The sequence below is a fragment of the Myxine glutinosa genome, chromosome 1 (genome assembly GCF_964187855.1).
Source record: "Myxine glutinosa chromosome 1, kmMyxGlut1.1, whole genome shotgun sequence".
Taxonomy (NCBI): domain Eukaryota; kingdom Metazoa; phylum Chordata; class Myxini; order Myxiniformes; family Myxinidae; genus Myxine; species Myxine glutinosa.
Genome location: NC_136261.1, coordinates 247,519,527 through 247,536,664, shown reverse-complemented (window position 1 = coordinate 247,536,664; position 17,138 = coordinate 247,519,527). Strand labels below are relative to the sequence as shown.

The 17,138-nt window shown below is 46.3% G+C and overlaps 1 protein-coding gene across 1 annotated transcript; it reads left to right on the top strand.

The window, feature by feature from the left end:
• Window positions 1–323: 323 nt before the first annotated feature.
• Window positions 324–14,724, top strand: LOC144889884 (uncharacterized). Its single transcript, XM_078771088.1, has 4 exons — window positions 324–1,563; window positions 8,518–8,583; window positions 8,784–8,846; window positions 14,645–14,724. The coding sequence occupies exons 1-4, from the start codon at window positions 438–440 to the stop codon at window positions 14,722–14,724; spliced, it is 1,335 nt and encodes a 444-aa protein (XP_078627214.1). The 5' UTR covers window positions 324–437.
• Window positions 14,725–17,138: the final 2,414 nt, after the last annotated feature.

Here is a 17,138-nt window from a genome sequence, read left to right as displayed (position 1 = left end):
TCTCCATCTCATTTCCCTGCAAAAGACTGACCCTGACTTGTACACAGGTGATGTCTATTCTGTAAATGTAGAAGGCAGACAACACAACAATTTATCTGTCACAGAAGATTCAAAATGTGCTTCTGCAAAGGAAGGATCAGATGGTATTGACATGACAAATGGAAGTGCTTCCTGTTTTGCAACTGGTGAGTGGAAACGTAAAAAATTAACAGACAATATTTTGTGTTGAGAAAATATATAATTTTCGGAGAAGTGTTAAATATTTTGCATTTTGATTTTGACAAAAAAAAAAAGGAAATGTGTTCTTTGTTTCTGTAGAACAAACCAGAAGAAATTTGGGACAAATAAGGTCCAGTCGCAGCTTGACAGTGAGGAAGAAGCCTTTTTTGAAAAAAAAATCACGAAATCAAGACTCCCTTTCTATAAAATACAAGTGCATGTCTTGGCCTCGCAACACAAATATTAGTGTTAAATTAAACAAACACAATAAGCGTCAAAAAAAGCGAATCCTTTGTAAGTGTAATGTGTGCAGAATGGATTTTGCTTCAACGAGTAACATGAAAATGCACAGGACGATACACACTGGAAAACGCCCCCACAAGTGCTCCGTCTGTGATAAAGATTTCTCTTGCAAGAGCAGTTTGAAAAGGCATATGAAGATCCACACAGGAGAGCGTCCACACAAATGCTTGATATGTGATCAAGGTTTCTCTGAAAAACACGAATTTAAATTACATTTGAGGATCCATACAGGAGATCGCCATCACACATGCTCGATATGTGATAAAGGTTTCTCTCAAAAAGGCAGTTTTAAATTACATATGAGGATCCATACAGGTTTGCGTCCTTACAAATGCTCCATTTGTGATAAAGGTTTCTCTCAAAACAGAGATTTGAAATTACATATGAGGATCCATACAGGAGAGCGCCCTCACACATGCTCGATGTGTGATAAAGGTTTCTCTCAAAAAGGCAATTTGAAATTACATATGAGGATCCATACAGGAGAGCGCCTTCACACATGCTCGATATGTGATAAAGGTTTCTCTCAAAACAGAGATTTGAAATTACATATGAGGATCCATACAGGAGAGCGCCCTCACACATGCTCGATGTGTGATAAAGGTTTCTCTCAAAAAGGCAATTTGAAATTACACATGAGGATCCATACCGGAGAGCGTCCTTACACATGCTCGATTTGTGATAAAGGTTTCTCTCAAAACAGAGATTTGAAATTACATATGAGGATCCATACAGGAGAGCGTCCTTACAAATGCTCCATTTGTGATAAAGGTTTCTCTCAAAACAGAGCTTTGAAATTACACATGAGGATCCATACAGGAGAGCAACCTCACACATGCTCGATATGTGATAAAGGTTTCTCTCAAAAAGGCAATTTGAAATTACACATGAGGATCCATACAGGAGAGCGACCCCACACATGCTCGATATGTGATAAAGGTTTCTCTCAAAACATTGATTTGAAATCACATATGAGGATCCATACCGGAGAGCGTCCTTACAAATGCTCCATTTGTGATAAAGGCTTCTCTCAAAAAGGCAGTTTGAAATTGCATATGAGGATCCATACAGGAGAGCGTCCTCACAGATGCTCGATATGTGATGAAGGTTTCTCTCAAAAAGGCAGTTTGATATTACATATGAAGATCCATACAGGAGAGACCTCACAAATGCTCGATATGTGCTAAAGGTTTCTCTCGAAAAGACAGTTTGACATCACATATGAAGATCGATGGAAGAGAGCTGAAATCTGAAAGACCAGGATATGAAAAATGATGTGAAGTTGTTTTCGAAATTGAAGAAACCTGAAATTGTACCAGTGATAATCAGAGCAACAGGGAATCCGGATGATCAAGAAAACCCTAACTGAGTACTTAAAAACCATTCCAGGGAATATCACGACAAACAAACTGCAGGTGGAGGGTGTCAGAGGTTCTGTGAGAATTCTAAAACGAGCCCTTGGAACAAAACTATGAGAATGAAGTTTCACAAACTGGTTCATGAATAATGATCCTTCACTGAAAAAGGTGGAGATTTTTAATTCTGGGAGAACTTCCTCCCACCTCATAAAACCTGCATATGGAGACAACAACCAACAATACCATCCTTACAAATGTTTTATTTGTGACAAGGATTTTATTTCTCAACGAAGCTTGAACTTCCGTCGTGCAACCCACGCTGGAGTGCTCACATAAAAAATGCTCTCACTGCGGGAAAAGTTTTGCTGATAAAGGTTTGATAAATTCACATAGCATTACTCATGCTGGGTTGTACGTGCCTTCTTTGTAAGCGATCCTCAGCAGTAGGCAGGGTATTCAGTGAACGAGTAAGGAGAAAGCAGTCTTGAAAACGTACAGCCCTTTGGGTATATACAGCACAACTCCTCTAAATACCATCTGGAACCCCTGACAACCAGCCAGCACCCCACACCCCTTGATGAAAGCCATATGGCTGGCTGTCACCAGAATGTCCACAACAATGACTGCAAATTGCTGCCAAAAGACAACAAGAATCTCAACATTCTAACCCCATCTGCTCAAGTTTTAAGAAAATGACAGCTTATTTAAAAAATGTAACATTTATTTATTAGGTTCTCCATATTCTCATAATAGAGAATTGTTGAAAATCTGATGCCAAAAACTCAAATGGTAACAGAACGTAATCTCTCAATCTTATCTTGGATCTCATTGTGCTTCTTTCACGGTCTTCGTTCGGTTGCCAGTTTGTAGTTATTGTCTGTCCTTGCCATGTGTCCAGCCAAGTTCCATTTGAGTTTTTTGATTGTGACCAGTGTTTAGGAATTTTGTTTTCTCTCTGATTTAGTTGTTTTTCTTGTCCCATTTTGGTTTTGCTCAGATGGCATCTTTGCATGGCAGTTTGAACACCAATGTATACTAAATCTTTGCTGTAGTCCATGTTTCATTGCCGTGTGTGATCTTGGGAGAACACCCTTGTTGTAAAATTGTTTATCAGAAGAAGACTCCTGCCTTTGTTTTTCATGAAACTTGAAGTTGTGAACGGTTCCACAATACAGGAATGTCCTCAAAGCACAAATGCACTGTCTGTGTTATTACCCTCGCCAGAGGAGAGGGTATTGCATTTGAGGCAGTTTATTACTTGGAGTGGGGGGGGGGGGGGGGGGATTTTTTGCAAGTTTGTTGATCACTCCGGTTTGTGTGTTTGTGTGTTTGTTTGTTTGTTTGTGTGTTTGTCTGTCTGCTCATTTATACTTGACTACAGGTTTTAGTTTTGAACCGATCTTCATGAAACTCCACCAAATGGTAGAGTTCGTGGTCTGACAAATTCCTATATATTTTTGAGGTCAAAAGGTGAAAAGGTCAGCATAGGCCAAAGGTCAACCACTTTTTTTCAAATTTCTAAAATCCTCAGTTTTCATCTGATTGACTTGAAATTTGAATAGCATTTACATATCGGCTAACTGAATTCAACCACCAACTATTTTTGAGATCAGCGTAGGCCAAAAGGTCAACATAGGCCAAAGGTCAACCACTTTTTTTGAATTTCTGAAATCCTCAATTTTCATCCGATTGACTTGAAATGTGAACAGGATTTACATATCAGCTTGCTGAATTCAACCACTAAATATTTTTGAGATCAACATTGGCCAAAAGGTCAACATAGGCCAAAATTGTCTTTTCATCCGATTAACTTAAACTTTTTGAAAACGATTTGCATATCAGGTCACTGAATTCAACCACTAATTATTTTTGAGGTCAAAAGGATGCTCCACTGAGTGGCATTCTGCTTTGTTCTGTTTTGCCAAGTGTTGCTCGATGAGTCATTTTTCGTCTGTCTGCCTGAGCATGATATCTCAGAAAGTTGAGATATTCAAAAACATATGTGTGTGTATATATATATATACACAGTTGCATATATAGGTTAAAATACATTTACTTCGACACTTCGACGCTTCTACAATTTATAATGCAAATACATTTACATTATAAATTCCTACCCATAACCGTGGTCACATTCTGGACCTTGTCTGCTCTCCTGGATTAATTTTGCACAATCTCTCTGGCTCTGACCTCACCCTCTCTGACCACTTAGCCATCACTATGACCATCAACATCCCCACCCCAGCACCAAGGCATTATCGCACTATCAACTTCCGTAAGCTAAACGCTCTTTCACCTACCTCATTCGCATACACCCTCTCTGAAAAAATGTCCACTTCTCCCTTCGTTGACCTCCACACCCCTTCGTTGACCTCCACACCCCTTCTGACCTCACTGACTACTACAACCACACTCTCTCCTCCTGCCTTGACCAGCTTGTGCCTATAAAAACCAAAACAGTTTCTTTCACCCATTCTGCTCCCTGGTTTAACCCTGAACTCCGCCTGATGAAAACTCATGCTCACCAACTTGAAAGACTCCGCAATAAAACAGGTCTCACAATTCACTCCCAAGCCTACAAGGACCACCTACAACACTACAAAGATGCCCTCTCCAGCGCCCGCTCCGCCTACTACTCTCAAATTATCCACTCTGGCTCTGGAAACCCAAAAGCACTCTTCTCTACAATAAACAAACTCCTCAGCCCCCTAAACACCACCACCCAGTCATTCACAGTAGACAACTGCATCTCCTTCCTTTCATTCTTCCAATGCAAAATTGCCAACATCTACAACAGCTTAACCACCACCGCACCCACTCCCCCTCAAACTACCTGCCCCCCCTTATCCTGCCAACCCCTGTCTCACTTCTCCCCAGTCTCCCCTACTGACCTCTCTGAATTCCTCATAGGAATGAAAACTGCCACCTGCACTCTTGACCCAATCCCCTCCAGCTTTGTCAAGGCCTCCCTTTTTTTTTCTTTTTTTTTTTTTGTATACAAGATCGAGGCTCGTGAAAGAGCTAACATTAATCACACAAAAAGACAAACCGACACACAAAACACAAAAAACAAGGGGAGCGGTAGACAAGATGGGGAGAGAGGGGGAAACACAAAAGAGAGGGGGAAGGACACAAACACAACATTTGAGAGCAGGGACATCGGGAGGACTTGTGGGGAGGTGGGAGAGGATTAAAACATATGAACACTGCAAGGACTCTGGGGTGAATTAGCGGGGGTAGAAAAGATCAAGGTTTTCGATGGGGGAAGATAAGAGATGGTGGTGAACAGCTGTTTTAAAGACCTGGAGGGAGGAGTGGGATTGAAGGGAGTGGGGGAGTTTGTTCCAGAGGTGGGAGAAAAGGGGAATGAAAGAGTGAAGGTGAGCAGAGAGCCTAGACTTTGGCAGTTTAACCAGAAGAGGGTTGCAGGCAGATCTTGTGCGACCTGAAGGAATATTGGGGGGACAGAGCACAGAGAGAGCTGGGGGAGCAAGGCCGGAGAGGAGTCGGTAGAAGACAGAAAGACCACCAACCTGCTTGCGGTGAGTGAGTGAAAGGCCCTCGGCGTTGACTACATCGCAGGAGATTCCAATGATTCTGAAAGCTTTGGCCTCAACAGCGTGAAGCCGAGCAAGGTGTGAGGCAGGAGCACCAGCCCATAGGGGGGAACAGTATTCCATTGAGCTGTGGATGAAAGCCTTGTATGTGGTGAGGAGCTCAGGTGTGCCAAGGAAGGACTTCGCACGACGGAGGATGCCCAGTCGGCGACTGGCTTTGGAGGCCAGCTTGGAAATGTGGTTTTCCCAAGAAAGATCATGGCAGATAGTGAGACCCAAAAGCTTGAGCGACAGAACTTCTTGGAGAGGATTGTTGAGAAAGTAGATGGGAGGGTTGTCCAGTCGGTCCTTTCGGAGAGACATTGTAAGAGTGTGAGATTTGTCAGGATTGAAAGACATGTTCCCTTCCTGCTCTCTCTCCACTTATCACTGCAACAATAAACTCCTCCCTGTCTACAGGCATCGTCCCACCATCCCTCAAAATTGCTGCTGTTACCCCCATTCTGAAAAAACCGGGACTCAACCCTGACACCCTAAATAACTTCAGACCCATCTCCAACCTACCCTTGTGTCAAAAGTTTTGGAACGCGCTGTAGCCACTCAACTTAAACATCACCTCTCTGCCAATAACCTGCATGAAACATTCCAATCCGGATTCCGCTCCAACCACAGTACTGAAACTGCTCTCCTCAAAATCACCAACGACCTTCTCCTCTCCTCTGACGCTGGCAACCTCAACATTCTCATCCTCCTCGACCTCAGCGCCGCCTTTGACACCATCAATCACACCATCCTCCTCACCCGACTTGAAACCACCTTTAACATTACCGGCACTGCCCTCTCTTGGATCAAATCATACCTCTCTGACAGACGCCAGTTCATCTCCATCAATAACTGCAAATCCCCCACTGCTCCCCTCCCCCAAGGTGTTCCCCAAGGTTCAGTTATTGGCCCCCTCCTCTTCATCCTGTACCTGTCCCCCCTTGGTCACTTAATCCGCCGTCATGGTCTCCAATTCCACTGCTTCGCCGATGACATCCAGCTTTTCATCTCCACCAAGTCCATCTCCACCGCCACCCACTCTATCCTGACAAACTGCATCACTGAAATAAAATCCTGGCTTCAAATCAACTTCCTCAAACTTAACTATGATAAATCTGAAATAATCATCATTGGCCCAAAAACGCTCACCAAATCCACCCATAACTTTGCCCTCAACATCGACGGTTTCCCAGTATCCACCTCCCCTCACATCCGGAATCTTGGCATCATCTTTGACCAAACCCTCTCCTTCGACAAATACACTAAACAGATCACAAAGACAGCCTTCTTTCACCTGAAAAACATCGCCCGTCTCTGTCTATCCCTCTCCTCCACGGCTGCAGAAAGCCTCATCCACGCCTTCATCACCTCCCGTCTGGACTACTGCAACAGCCTCCTCTATGGTTCACCCTCAATAATCAACAATAAACTCCAATACATTCAGAACTCCGCTGCCTCTCTACTCACTCAATCCCGGACCCATGACCACATCACCCCCGTCCTTTACAAGCTTCACTGGCTCCCCATCCCCCAGAGAATCCAGTACAAAATCCTCCTCTTGACCGACAAAGCCCTCCATAACCTGGCCCCATCCTACCTGACTGACGTCCTCTCCAGACACACTCCCACCCGCAACCTCCTCTCTGCTGGTACCAACCTCCTGCCCCCCCCCCCATCCGGACCAAATTCAGATCCTGGGGGGACAGGGCCTTCTCCATCGCTGCTCCCATCCTCTGGAACTCACTACCTCACACCATCAGAGACTCCTCCTCACTCACCACATTCAAAACATCACTCAAGACCCACCTGTTCAACACTGTATTCAACATTTAACCCACAGCATTTAACCCCTGACTATCTCTTCTCCTTCTCCTTCCTTTTGCTTTGATTATTTACCTATTGATTTTTGTCTTTTGCATTTGTTTTTTGTACTCTGTCAAAGCGTCTTTGGGCTTCTTGAAAAGCGTTATATAAAATAAATGTATTATTATTATTATTACTTCATGCAGCTGGACAAATCAAATTGGTGCCCCTTTATATGAACTTTTCAGAGCATCACTTGGTTCCTCCTAAGAGCACGTGGGTCGTCCAGCATAAACAACGATATTTTTTGAATGTCCTTTATTTTCTATTGTTTGGCATTTTCTCCAAGCTATTCTCGGACTTGCTTCCTGACCTCCGGACCTTAGGTTACCAGGCTACGGCTAACTCCACGGCCCATTGGGTTGTTGAGCAACCGTGGATGCTGGTTGAGATATTTGTGTCTAACAGGGACCCCACACCTTTATGTTGTGTTATCTGTTGGTGACTCAATGACCTCGGCTAATGACCATGCCCTTAACATTCACCCGTCCTTCACCTCCTATTACTACTACGGCCGAGGAAACTGAGTAAACACTGGCAAAACACGACCGAAGCGAAACAGTGGGGCAGAACTCCTGGCTATCAACTACGTACACCTTTATGTTGGATCAATGGAAGAAAGGGCAAGGACGAAGCAGATGGGAAATGCACGAGTATTTATCACAAAGCATTGGTGAAAAACACTTTATTTATAGCTCTTTATTAACTAAGCAAAGGCAAAAGGGAATGTATCTTCAACAAAAAACAAAGTAAAAAGACACGAAAGAGCAGACTTATCCTTTGTATCGCTATAGGATCTTAATTACAAACAGAGACAACGAAAGAGGCTGTTAGGAGTATGGGAACGACTCCAGGCTCACCTTAACTAGCCAGGTGGGTCGGGATGGGGCCAAATAATACAGGTGGGGGGGAGGAAGTTATAATGAGGGGGTGATGCAGTGTTAATGTCGGAGTGGTGTCACTGCACGTTCCAGCAGACGAACGTGACTTTGAGTGGTTCATTCCCTTCAGGTGAACCTTCGAGCAGATTCGAGCAACTCGTGACTGCCGAGCTCGTTCTGAGGCACCCCAAGGAAGCTCACCACCACGGCAGCTCAGCACCACTGCAGCTCACCACAGCTCACCACCCCCACCCCAAATTCAGCTGCCTTCTGCCCTTTATACTTTCCATGCAGGGCGTGGCTTCCAGGCGAGCACAGCCCATGCAATCGTCTGTCAGCTTAATACAGCCTTCTCCATTGGTGCGCACATGAAGGGGGGAGGGAACCACAATGAGGCCCATGGAAATTCCCAGTGTGTAAGGCAGCTTTCAACAAAACCCTCACTCCTTCACCTCACAAGTAAAGCGGTAAGAGCATGTCTCCCACCTTTTCCCTCCCACGGGAATGTTCCTTATACAGTATGCATATCGCATGACTTGGCGTTCCACTTTTTTGTGCAGCACTTGGTGTGCTTGAAAGATCCGGCCTCATGCTCCCTGCATTTGGTACGAGTGAAAAGAAAGGTTTGTTTGAATGGCATGTATTTGGGGTGTTCCCCGGGTCACGAAGGTCGAAGTACAAGAAGGTAAGACGCCCGATCTGGAGGATTGTTGACAATTAATTGTTACTTTTGGGGCTTCGGTTGCCGGTATGAATTTGGATGGATGATAATTACCACAAATGAAAGAGTAAAGAATTGAACAAACGGAGGTGGGAATGAACTCGTGGGGTGGAACGGACGGACCGAAAGCAGATTGAAAGAAAGAGATCGTTGTAAATGGGGAGACACCACAACGGGAATACATCGACTAAACCTGCGTTCTGCAACCTTTTTAGCCCAGGACCCAATAAAAACCCAGGCATCCAGTGACGACCCATCGAACCCCCCCCCCCCCCCCCCCCACAAACCTTCACGGAAATATCGATTGCTTATGACGTTGAAGCACGGTGCTATGCGCGCTTGCTTGTACAACAAGAAGGAAGCGGACAACGCAGTGAGTTTAAGAGTCTTTATTAAACGAGCTCAACTGTAGCACTGGCGCGCTCCGGGCTGCGCGCCCGGTGTATATCCCGCGGCCACGCCTACCCCTTGGGCGTGGCCACCGCCCACTTGGTGCGTGGAATGATGCCCTCACGCCAGTGAGCTTTCGTGTCCGCCACACACACCCCCCCAGAATTCCCGCGCACCTGGAGGGCCAGTTTGCGGGGCAAACGCATGACCCGGCGAAGCGCCCTCTGGCGACCGGCGGCGTCCGGGGTGCAGGGATGCTGACTTGCTGACTTGCTGTTGTTCATCTCATTACTGACTTGCTGTTGTTCATCTCGCGTTCTTTCTGGAGAAAAAACTCCCGTGACTTGTTGACATGATCTCCATGTTTTTTCTCGAGGTGCCGTTTCAGCTTTTGGGACCCGAGGGACGCGTTGGCCAACACGTCGAGGCATACCACACACTGGTCGATGAACATTGTGCTCATCGATATTCAAGGTGAACCCATAGTTCAGGAACACAGGCTGATACTTTCCAGCCATGGCGAGTACCTTACGCTCACAGCTCAATCTTTCGAATGAAAAGCGATGGACATTCGCGTGACGGAAACTAAACGTATGATCTGACTGACCGGATGCACGCACAGTACATCGCGGTACATCGGTACATCGCGGTACATCAGTACAGCGTGGTACATCGGTATAGCGCTGTACATCGTGGTACATCGGTACAGCGCGGTGGGAGAGTCCACACTATAAAGTTTGTGTCGGCCTTCGTTTGATCTCTGTTCTGTTCAGTCGGGAGAAGTAAATCGTCGATAAAGTTTTTTCCCCCGCGATTTCTGAAACGATCGTGTGACCCATTGAAAATCCTTCGCGACCCAAACATTGGGTCGTGACCCAATGGTTGCGGAACGTCAGACTAAACCAACCACAACGCATGTTACCATTCCCGATCCCGTTAGACAATGGGCAGAGGTATTCCTTTTCCATAGACAAATAAATAACTATCTCGGGATTTCTGGGGTGTATATGGGTGTACCCCCCCCCCCCCCTCCGTTCAGGGGGTGAATTTTCCAAAACCACAACAATATGATGCATATTGCAGCTTAATATCCTTAGACAGTGACAAGATATGAAGCTCCTAAAACGTCAGTAGAACAAACTATTCTCTTATAGGAGTATAAATAGGTCTGGCACCCTAGTCTTAGGGGATGTAACCCCCTAATTACTTTATTTTTTTTTATTTTTTACAGTATCTAAGGCTTGAAGTGGAACTCACACATTCACATATACACACACATACACACCACGTACACACAGACAAATACAGAGACACAACACCGGGCTTTTAGAAACAAACAGCCACTGAGGTTGGGGGAAGTGCCATCACTTCCCTGGGTACTCTGGGTACCAATGGTGCCACCTTTCGAACCACACTCATGAGTGCCATTTCCTTCTCTCCATGGATGGCAACATATGAGGATTGTCCGTGCTCTTATCATGTAAATGCTAGAAAACGGCACGTCCCATTTTAAAAGTCTTTGGTATGACTTGGCTGGGGTTTGGACTGCCCCACCTCCCCCTCCTAGACTTGAAGCGGACGCTCTCAGCACTACACCACCGAGACATGCAATTTGTTTATAAAATGAACTTATACAAACGAAAAACTGAGATAATGTATTGATGAAATACCTTCAATCAAAGTCTGACCATCACCCTTGTTTGGGTTATTTTAAATATAGCTCATCTGTTAACCTTCTCTTAATAATAAACTGAAAGAACGGCAATTTAACAGCGCGATTAATGAATGCGATTTAAAAATAGAAAAGAAGCAGTCTACCTGTTTTAAATGATAATTTAAGGCCCCCGCCCCCCCCCCCCCCCAAAATAAGAAAAAAAAAAAATAAGCAAACAAATTGTAGGTACTGGTACTGTATCGGACAAGTCGTTGCTCTCATGCATATTCTTCACTGGGAAAGGAGAAGGAAAAGGGTTAAAATTACCATTTTCACACGTGTCAGACTTCTGCCAATTAGTGCATTTCTGCAGTACTGATCTATTGAGATTGATGCTCGTTTAAAACAAAATAAAGATGGAAGGAATGGAGAGGGGGATATGAGGACGAGGTCGGTACAGAGGGACATCACATGTTACTGAGCTGATTTCCTGGCTACTTGGGTATGATGAATATCAGACGATTGCTTTCAGGTTTGTTTCAAGTACATAAATGTGTGTGCACCTGGTTGCAATGGTCCGACAAGATGGTACCCAGCTAGCGCACTTACTTTTGAGCCGTCTTGCCTGGGTTTCATTGTTGACTCGGCTATATAGCTCTCTGCCAGCTTTGTGCGGACGGGCATTGCATCACAAATTGTGCTGGGCCTCTAATAAAGAGAAACCCAAACGCAATTTTTTTCTTCTGAAAACCATGGTAATAGGAAAATATTTTGATATTTTTCTTTTCTTTTGCCAATCACAAAGTGCTGAAAAAAGCCCTAAAGTGTCGATTTTCGATTTGGCCAGTGTCGTCGCACTCATAACCCACCTTGATCCAAATTGTGGTTTACATAGACAAACATTGCACGTTGACCTCCGATTCCGATACTGATTCCAATTTTTTGTATGCTGAATCGAGGCTCGTGAAAGAGCTAACATTTACTTCACAAACAAATCAACCAGACAAACAAAATACCCAAAAAGAGGGAGCGGAAGGCAAGATGGGGAGAAGGGGAAGCACACAAACACAACATCCGAGACCAGGGAGATGTGTGGAAGGGAGAGGGCCCAGGGGGAGGAGGCATGGGAAGGGGGGGGGAGGGAGAAGTATAAAACACAAGGACACCAAGGACTTCCTGGACAGAAGTTGGTATTTCAAAAAAGTGGAATTGAGGTGAAATTAGCGGGGGTATAAAAGATCAAGGTTTTGGATGGGGGAAGATAAGAGATGGTGGTGAACACCTGTTTTAAAGACCTGGAGGGTGGAGTGGGATTGAAGAGAGTGAGGGAGTTTGTTCCAGAGGTGGGAGAAAAGAGGAATGAAGGAGTGAAAGTGAGCAGAGAGTCTTGATTCTGGCAGTTTAACCATAAGAGGGTTGCAGGCAGATATTGTGCGACCTGTAGGAATATTTGCGGGACAGAGCCCAGAGAGAGCTGGGGGTGCAAGGCCAGAGAGGAGTCGGTAGAAGACGGAAAGACCACCAACCTGCCTGCGGTGAGTGAGTGAGAGGCCTTTGGAGTTAGCTTCATCACGGGAGATTCCAATGATTCTGAATGCTTTGGTTTCAACAGCGTGAAGGCGAGCTAGGTGTGAGGCAGGAGCACCAGCCCAGAGGGGAGAGCAGTATTCCATTGAGCTGCGGATGAAAGCCTTGTATGTGGTGAGGAGCTCAGGTGTGCCAAGGAAGGACTTCGCACGACTGAGGATGCCCAGTCGGCGACTGGCTTTGGAGGCCAGATTTGAAATGTGGTTTTCCCAGGAAAGATCATGGCAGATAGTGAGACCCAAAAGCTTGAGTGACAGAACTTCTTGGAGAGGATTACTCCAAGATTCTTTGAGAGGATTCTTGGAGAGGATGTTATTAGCATATCTGAAGGTTCTCAGTATGTTAAAACTGATCAGACAGTGGGACTTTGAAGAAACAATCAGAGACAACATTGGAGATGGAAACTCTTTCAGGGGAACCAGATGGTATTCATAGAATACTTACCATGCGCAGTCAATTTGTCAACTTGTTCCCTCTGGAGTCTACTGTATTAGAATTTGAATGCATTTGAATGCGGTGTGAGCCGATAAATTCGGCTTGTAGACTCAAGAGGGTTAAAAAAAAATTTTCTTTGATCCAATATGGCTGCCAGATTACGTGAGCGATGACATTATAAATTGATATTCTCTAATATAATTATTGCATAGATCACTCAATACATTTCAAACTGATCAGACTAAGCGTTGTCCCTGTCGAATTATGACGTTGAAGGAGCTGCGCTCCAACGCGAGTCGAAAGAATTGACTCGACCAAAGACGGAATTCGTCCGAGTTGCTTTATTGAAACAAAACAGCTCAGGTATTCTGAAAAGCCCGTTTATCGGGCAGCAATATATATACACATTTATGCCCGGGCGTTTGCCTGGGAAAACCGAGACCGGGTGTCAAGGGCGAGTCCTGGAAAGGCGAGTCTGGACATGCCCGGGCGTCCTGGATGCAGCCTGGCAAGTCGAGGCTGGGAATGCCCAAGCGCTCTGGGCGAGCCCTGGAAAGGCGAGAGCGGGCATGCCCGGACGCTCTGGGCGAGCCCTGGAAAGGCGAGAGCGGGCATGCCCGGGAAAGACGAGACCGGGCGTGCCCGGGAACAGCGAGTCCGGGCATGCCCAGGTGAGGCGCGTCTGGGCCCGTCCGGACGAGCCCGGCATGGCGATCGCGCCCTGGCCGCGTCCTGGCAGGTGCAAGGCGATTGTGTACATTCAGCGGGAACCGCTACAACGTCATAATAATGGCACCAATGACGTCATCGTTAACATGTATTCCCCATATGGAGTTCTTTACAATGAGACATGTTTCAATTTTTTCCATACAGCGGTTTTGGAGATAGAGAGCTGCAACATTTTTCGGTTTTTCCAAGATGGCGCCTGTATCACATGACATATGACGTCATGATTATCATTAAAATGTTCTCAACGAGGAGGCGCTCCGATGGTGAAAATTTCGTGTCCATCAGACCAACAGTTGCTGAAATTTTTAAAATAATGATCGGATAAGTGTTGTACTTGTCGAATTATGATGTCATAACGAAGGCACCGATGACATCATCGTAAACATATCTTATTCCCCATGGGGAGTACTTGACAATGAGCCAGGCAGAGTCGGCGTCAGAACAATTCTAATCGGGGGGTATTAGGGTAACGGTGGGGGGGGGGGGGGTGAACTGCCGTTGGGGCACTCAATCTATGATGTGAATGCTTGATAATAAGAGTTTACCGTCAACAAACAACACAACAACCCAGTTGCAATTTAAAAACATGCTGCAAAGTCTCTCTCTTGCACACACACACACACACACACACACACACACACACACACACACACACACACACACACACACACACACACTGCACAAAATATAGCCTACGTGCAAGCCACGTGTCTGTCTCTCACTGTTTCACTCTCTCACTATTTGCACTGTGCGCGTCATTGGACCATCATTTGAAATAGACAATTTTTCTCCACTCTTACCGAATAAATGCAGACAGACTCAAAAATCATTCAACATTTTGCGTAATAATCATGAAAGCCAAGGCTGGCATCATAAAGTGAATTAAACGCATGGCTTACCTTCAGAAGAGTTGCAGGCGGCGAGTGTTCGTGCTGAACCTCCTAAGAATGGTGTCCTTCCACTCAGTTGTGCATTTTCGGGTTAGGTCCCTCTCAAACGCTAGCTGAACCAACTGGGCCTTTCTTTTGTGGAGCATTGCGTGTCTGTTGTCCGAAAATCCGTTTCTCAGAGTGGAGAATTAATTCTCGCACATTGCTGTGGAGGCGCCAAATGTTGAGGCATGTTTGAAAGCAGTCAGTACACTGGGCATTCCGATCAGATGTGTGTGGTACTTTGAGAGGATATGCTGTGTAGTCCAATCCCCATCGATTGGCTGTGATTGTTTTTGTGAGCTGAAAAACTGTTTTGCAACTTCGTACTCCATCTCAATTATAGGCGATCGTGACAGGTCCATAATATGCTTCACAGCCTTTACATCAAGAAATGTATCACTTTCTGGATTCAGTGCAACAAGTGCACTAGCAAAGTGTGAGCTCCGCTCGCTGAATCTGTGATCCATCTCTGCAAGCACTGAATCAATAGTGTTGTGGTGCAGTCTCTGAAGTTCTGTTTTTTCGTCATCATCTCTGTGTCCTCTAGTTCCCATAACGACATATTCATCCATATTTGTGTTCGCTTTGCGTCTCCGTTTGGGGATCGCGTGTCTCAGTGATGCGCTGCTAGCCATGGCCATGTCCCACACCTTATTAAACTCCTCGTCAATGAGCACACTACTTCCTCAAATGTGACCTGATGCAAATATCACCAACATCACCCCATCACCCTGCCCCATCACCCTCCCCCATCACCCTCCCCCATCACCCTCCCCCATCACCCTGCCATCACCCTGCCATCACCCTCCCACCACCCTCTCGTTGGAGGTATTGACTTATTTAGGGTTGGTTTTCTAAGGCTGTAGGCCGCACCTCATTTTGTCGAATAAAGTGGTATTCGGGTGGTTCCGGTATTTGGGACCGCAGGGACGGAAAGTGCAGGTACGGGGTGCTTGGCACTCCCCAGCCGGCCCGCTCTGAAGGTTCGGATCGAGACACCGGGATTCATTCCGGTCGCCCGGTCGGCCCGGAGGTGGGGGTGCGGGGCCTGTCACGGAACGTCAAAACAAACGGCCTGCCGGGGCCGCCCAAAAGTCGGGCGTGAGGGGCGCGTCCACTAATGGAATGCCTCTCGCTTCCCAGATCGAGGGCCACGTGGTCAGGAGAACCTCGTCCCTTCTGGTTGCCCTGCCGTCCCACCGGGAGCGCTGGCAGGGTGTACTTCAAACTAAGCTTAAGTGTCAAGTGTTAAGTTCCTCCTTGCCCTCGCAAGGGAAAGGCTAGGGTCAAGCTCTTCCAAATTTCCAAACACTAGAAATCGGACGTCTCAAATTAATTAATCATTTGTTAATACATCTGTCGCCCGCGACCTCTCTAGCGCGGGCGTCGAACCAGTTCATTTCCGGGCGACCGGGCCGAGTATCGGCTCGGCCGTGGCCGAAGCCGTTGATTCCGCCGTAGCACGCTAACGCGTAGGCTCGCGCGTCCCCGGTCCGCCGGGGCTCCGCGGGTGTCCTACCGTGCCCGGCCCGGCACTGCTGATCTCTCAAACTTCCGGGAGTAGGTGCCGGTGCCCGGGGACGGAGTTCGCTGTCTAAACATGGTAGCGCTAGGCCAGTGGGACCGCCGGGACCCACGTGCACTCAAGTTGTTCTGCGCGTGGGCGGCAGTATCAGACCGGGGCGCCCAAACGCTCCCCGGCTAAAGTTCATCCTGAAAGCGCCCACATTGTGCGGACAAACCAAGTCAAGGGCCACGTGGTCAGGAGAACCTCGTCCCTTCCGGTCACACTTTGCCTATCGGCCGGCCTCGAAGACCGAAATTGTGACGGTGTCACCCGAAAAATCGTTGGAGGTATTGACTTCTATAGGGTTGGTTTTCTAAGGCTTATATCAAAATATTAACTTATATCAAATGTCTTTTAAGATGAAAGCGCGATGACGTCACCACGTCACGCGGCACGAATGCGCACCTCTGTCGTTGGAGATATTGACTTCTATAGGGTTGGTTTTCTAAGGCTTATATCAAAATATTAACTTATATCAAATGTCTTTTAAGGTGGAAGCGCGATGACGTCACCGCGTCACGCGGCACGAATGGGTCCATTGTGCACGCTTTCGTTTTATTTCCAAAGTAAAATCTGTTCTCACTTTTGCCGTAAAAATGACATCAGTGCATCGAATGTGGTATCTTATTTGGTGAAATTCGGTCGATTTGAAGTGGTGAAAATAAAATGTGATCGTGGAAAATCGTAGCGAGGGGCCATTTTGAATCGGTTTTCGATTATTGCACTGGATTATTGCACCCTCCCATCACCCTCCCCATCACCCTCCCCCATCACCCTCCCATCACCCATCACCCTCCCAACCCTATATAAGTCAATACCTGTCGTTGGAGGTATTGACTTATATAGGGTTGGTTTTCTAAGGCTGTAGGCCACACCTCATTTTGTCGAATAAAGTGGTAT

Coding starts and splice junctions, on each gene's coding strand:
- LOC144889884 (XM_078771088.1), top strand. CDS start 438: ATGTCTTGGCCTCGCAACACAAATATTAGTGTTAAATTAAACAAACAC. Junction 8,584..8,783: donor TAATACAGCCTTCTCCATTG/GTGCGCACATGA, acceptor TTTTTTGTGCAG/CACTTGGTGTGCTTGAAAGA. Junction 8,847..14,644: donor TGGTACGAGTGAAAAGAAAG/GTTTGTTTGAAT, acceptor GCTTACCTTCAG/AAGAGTTGCAGGCGGCGAGT.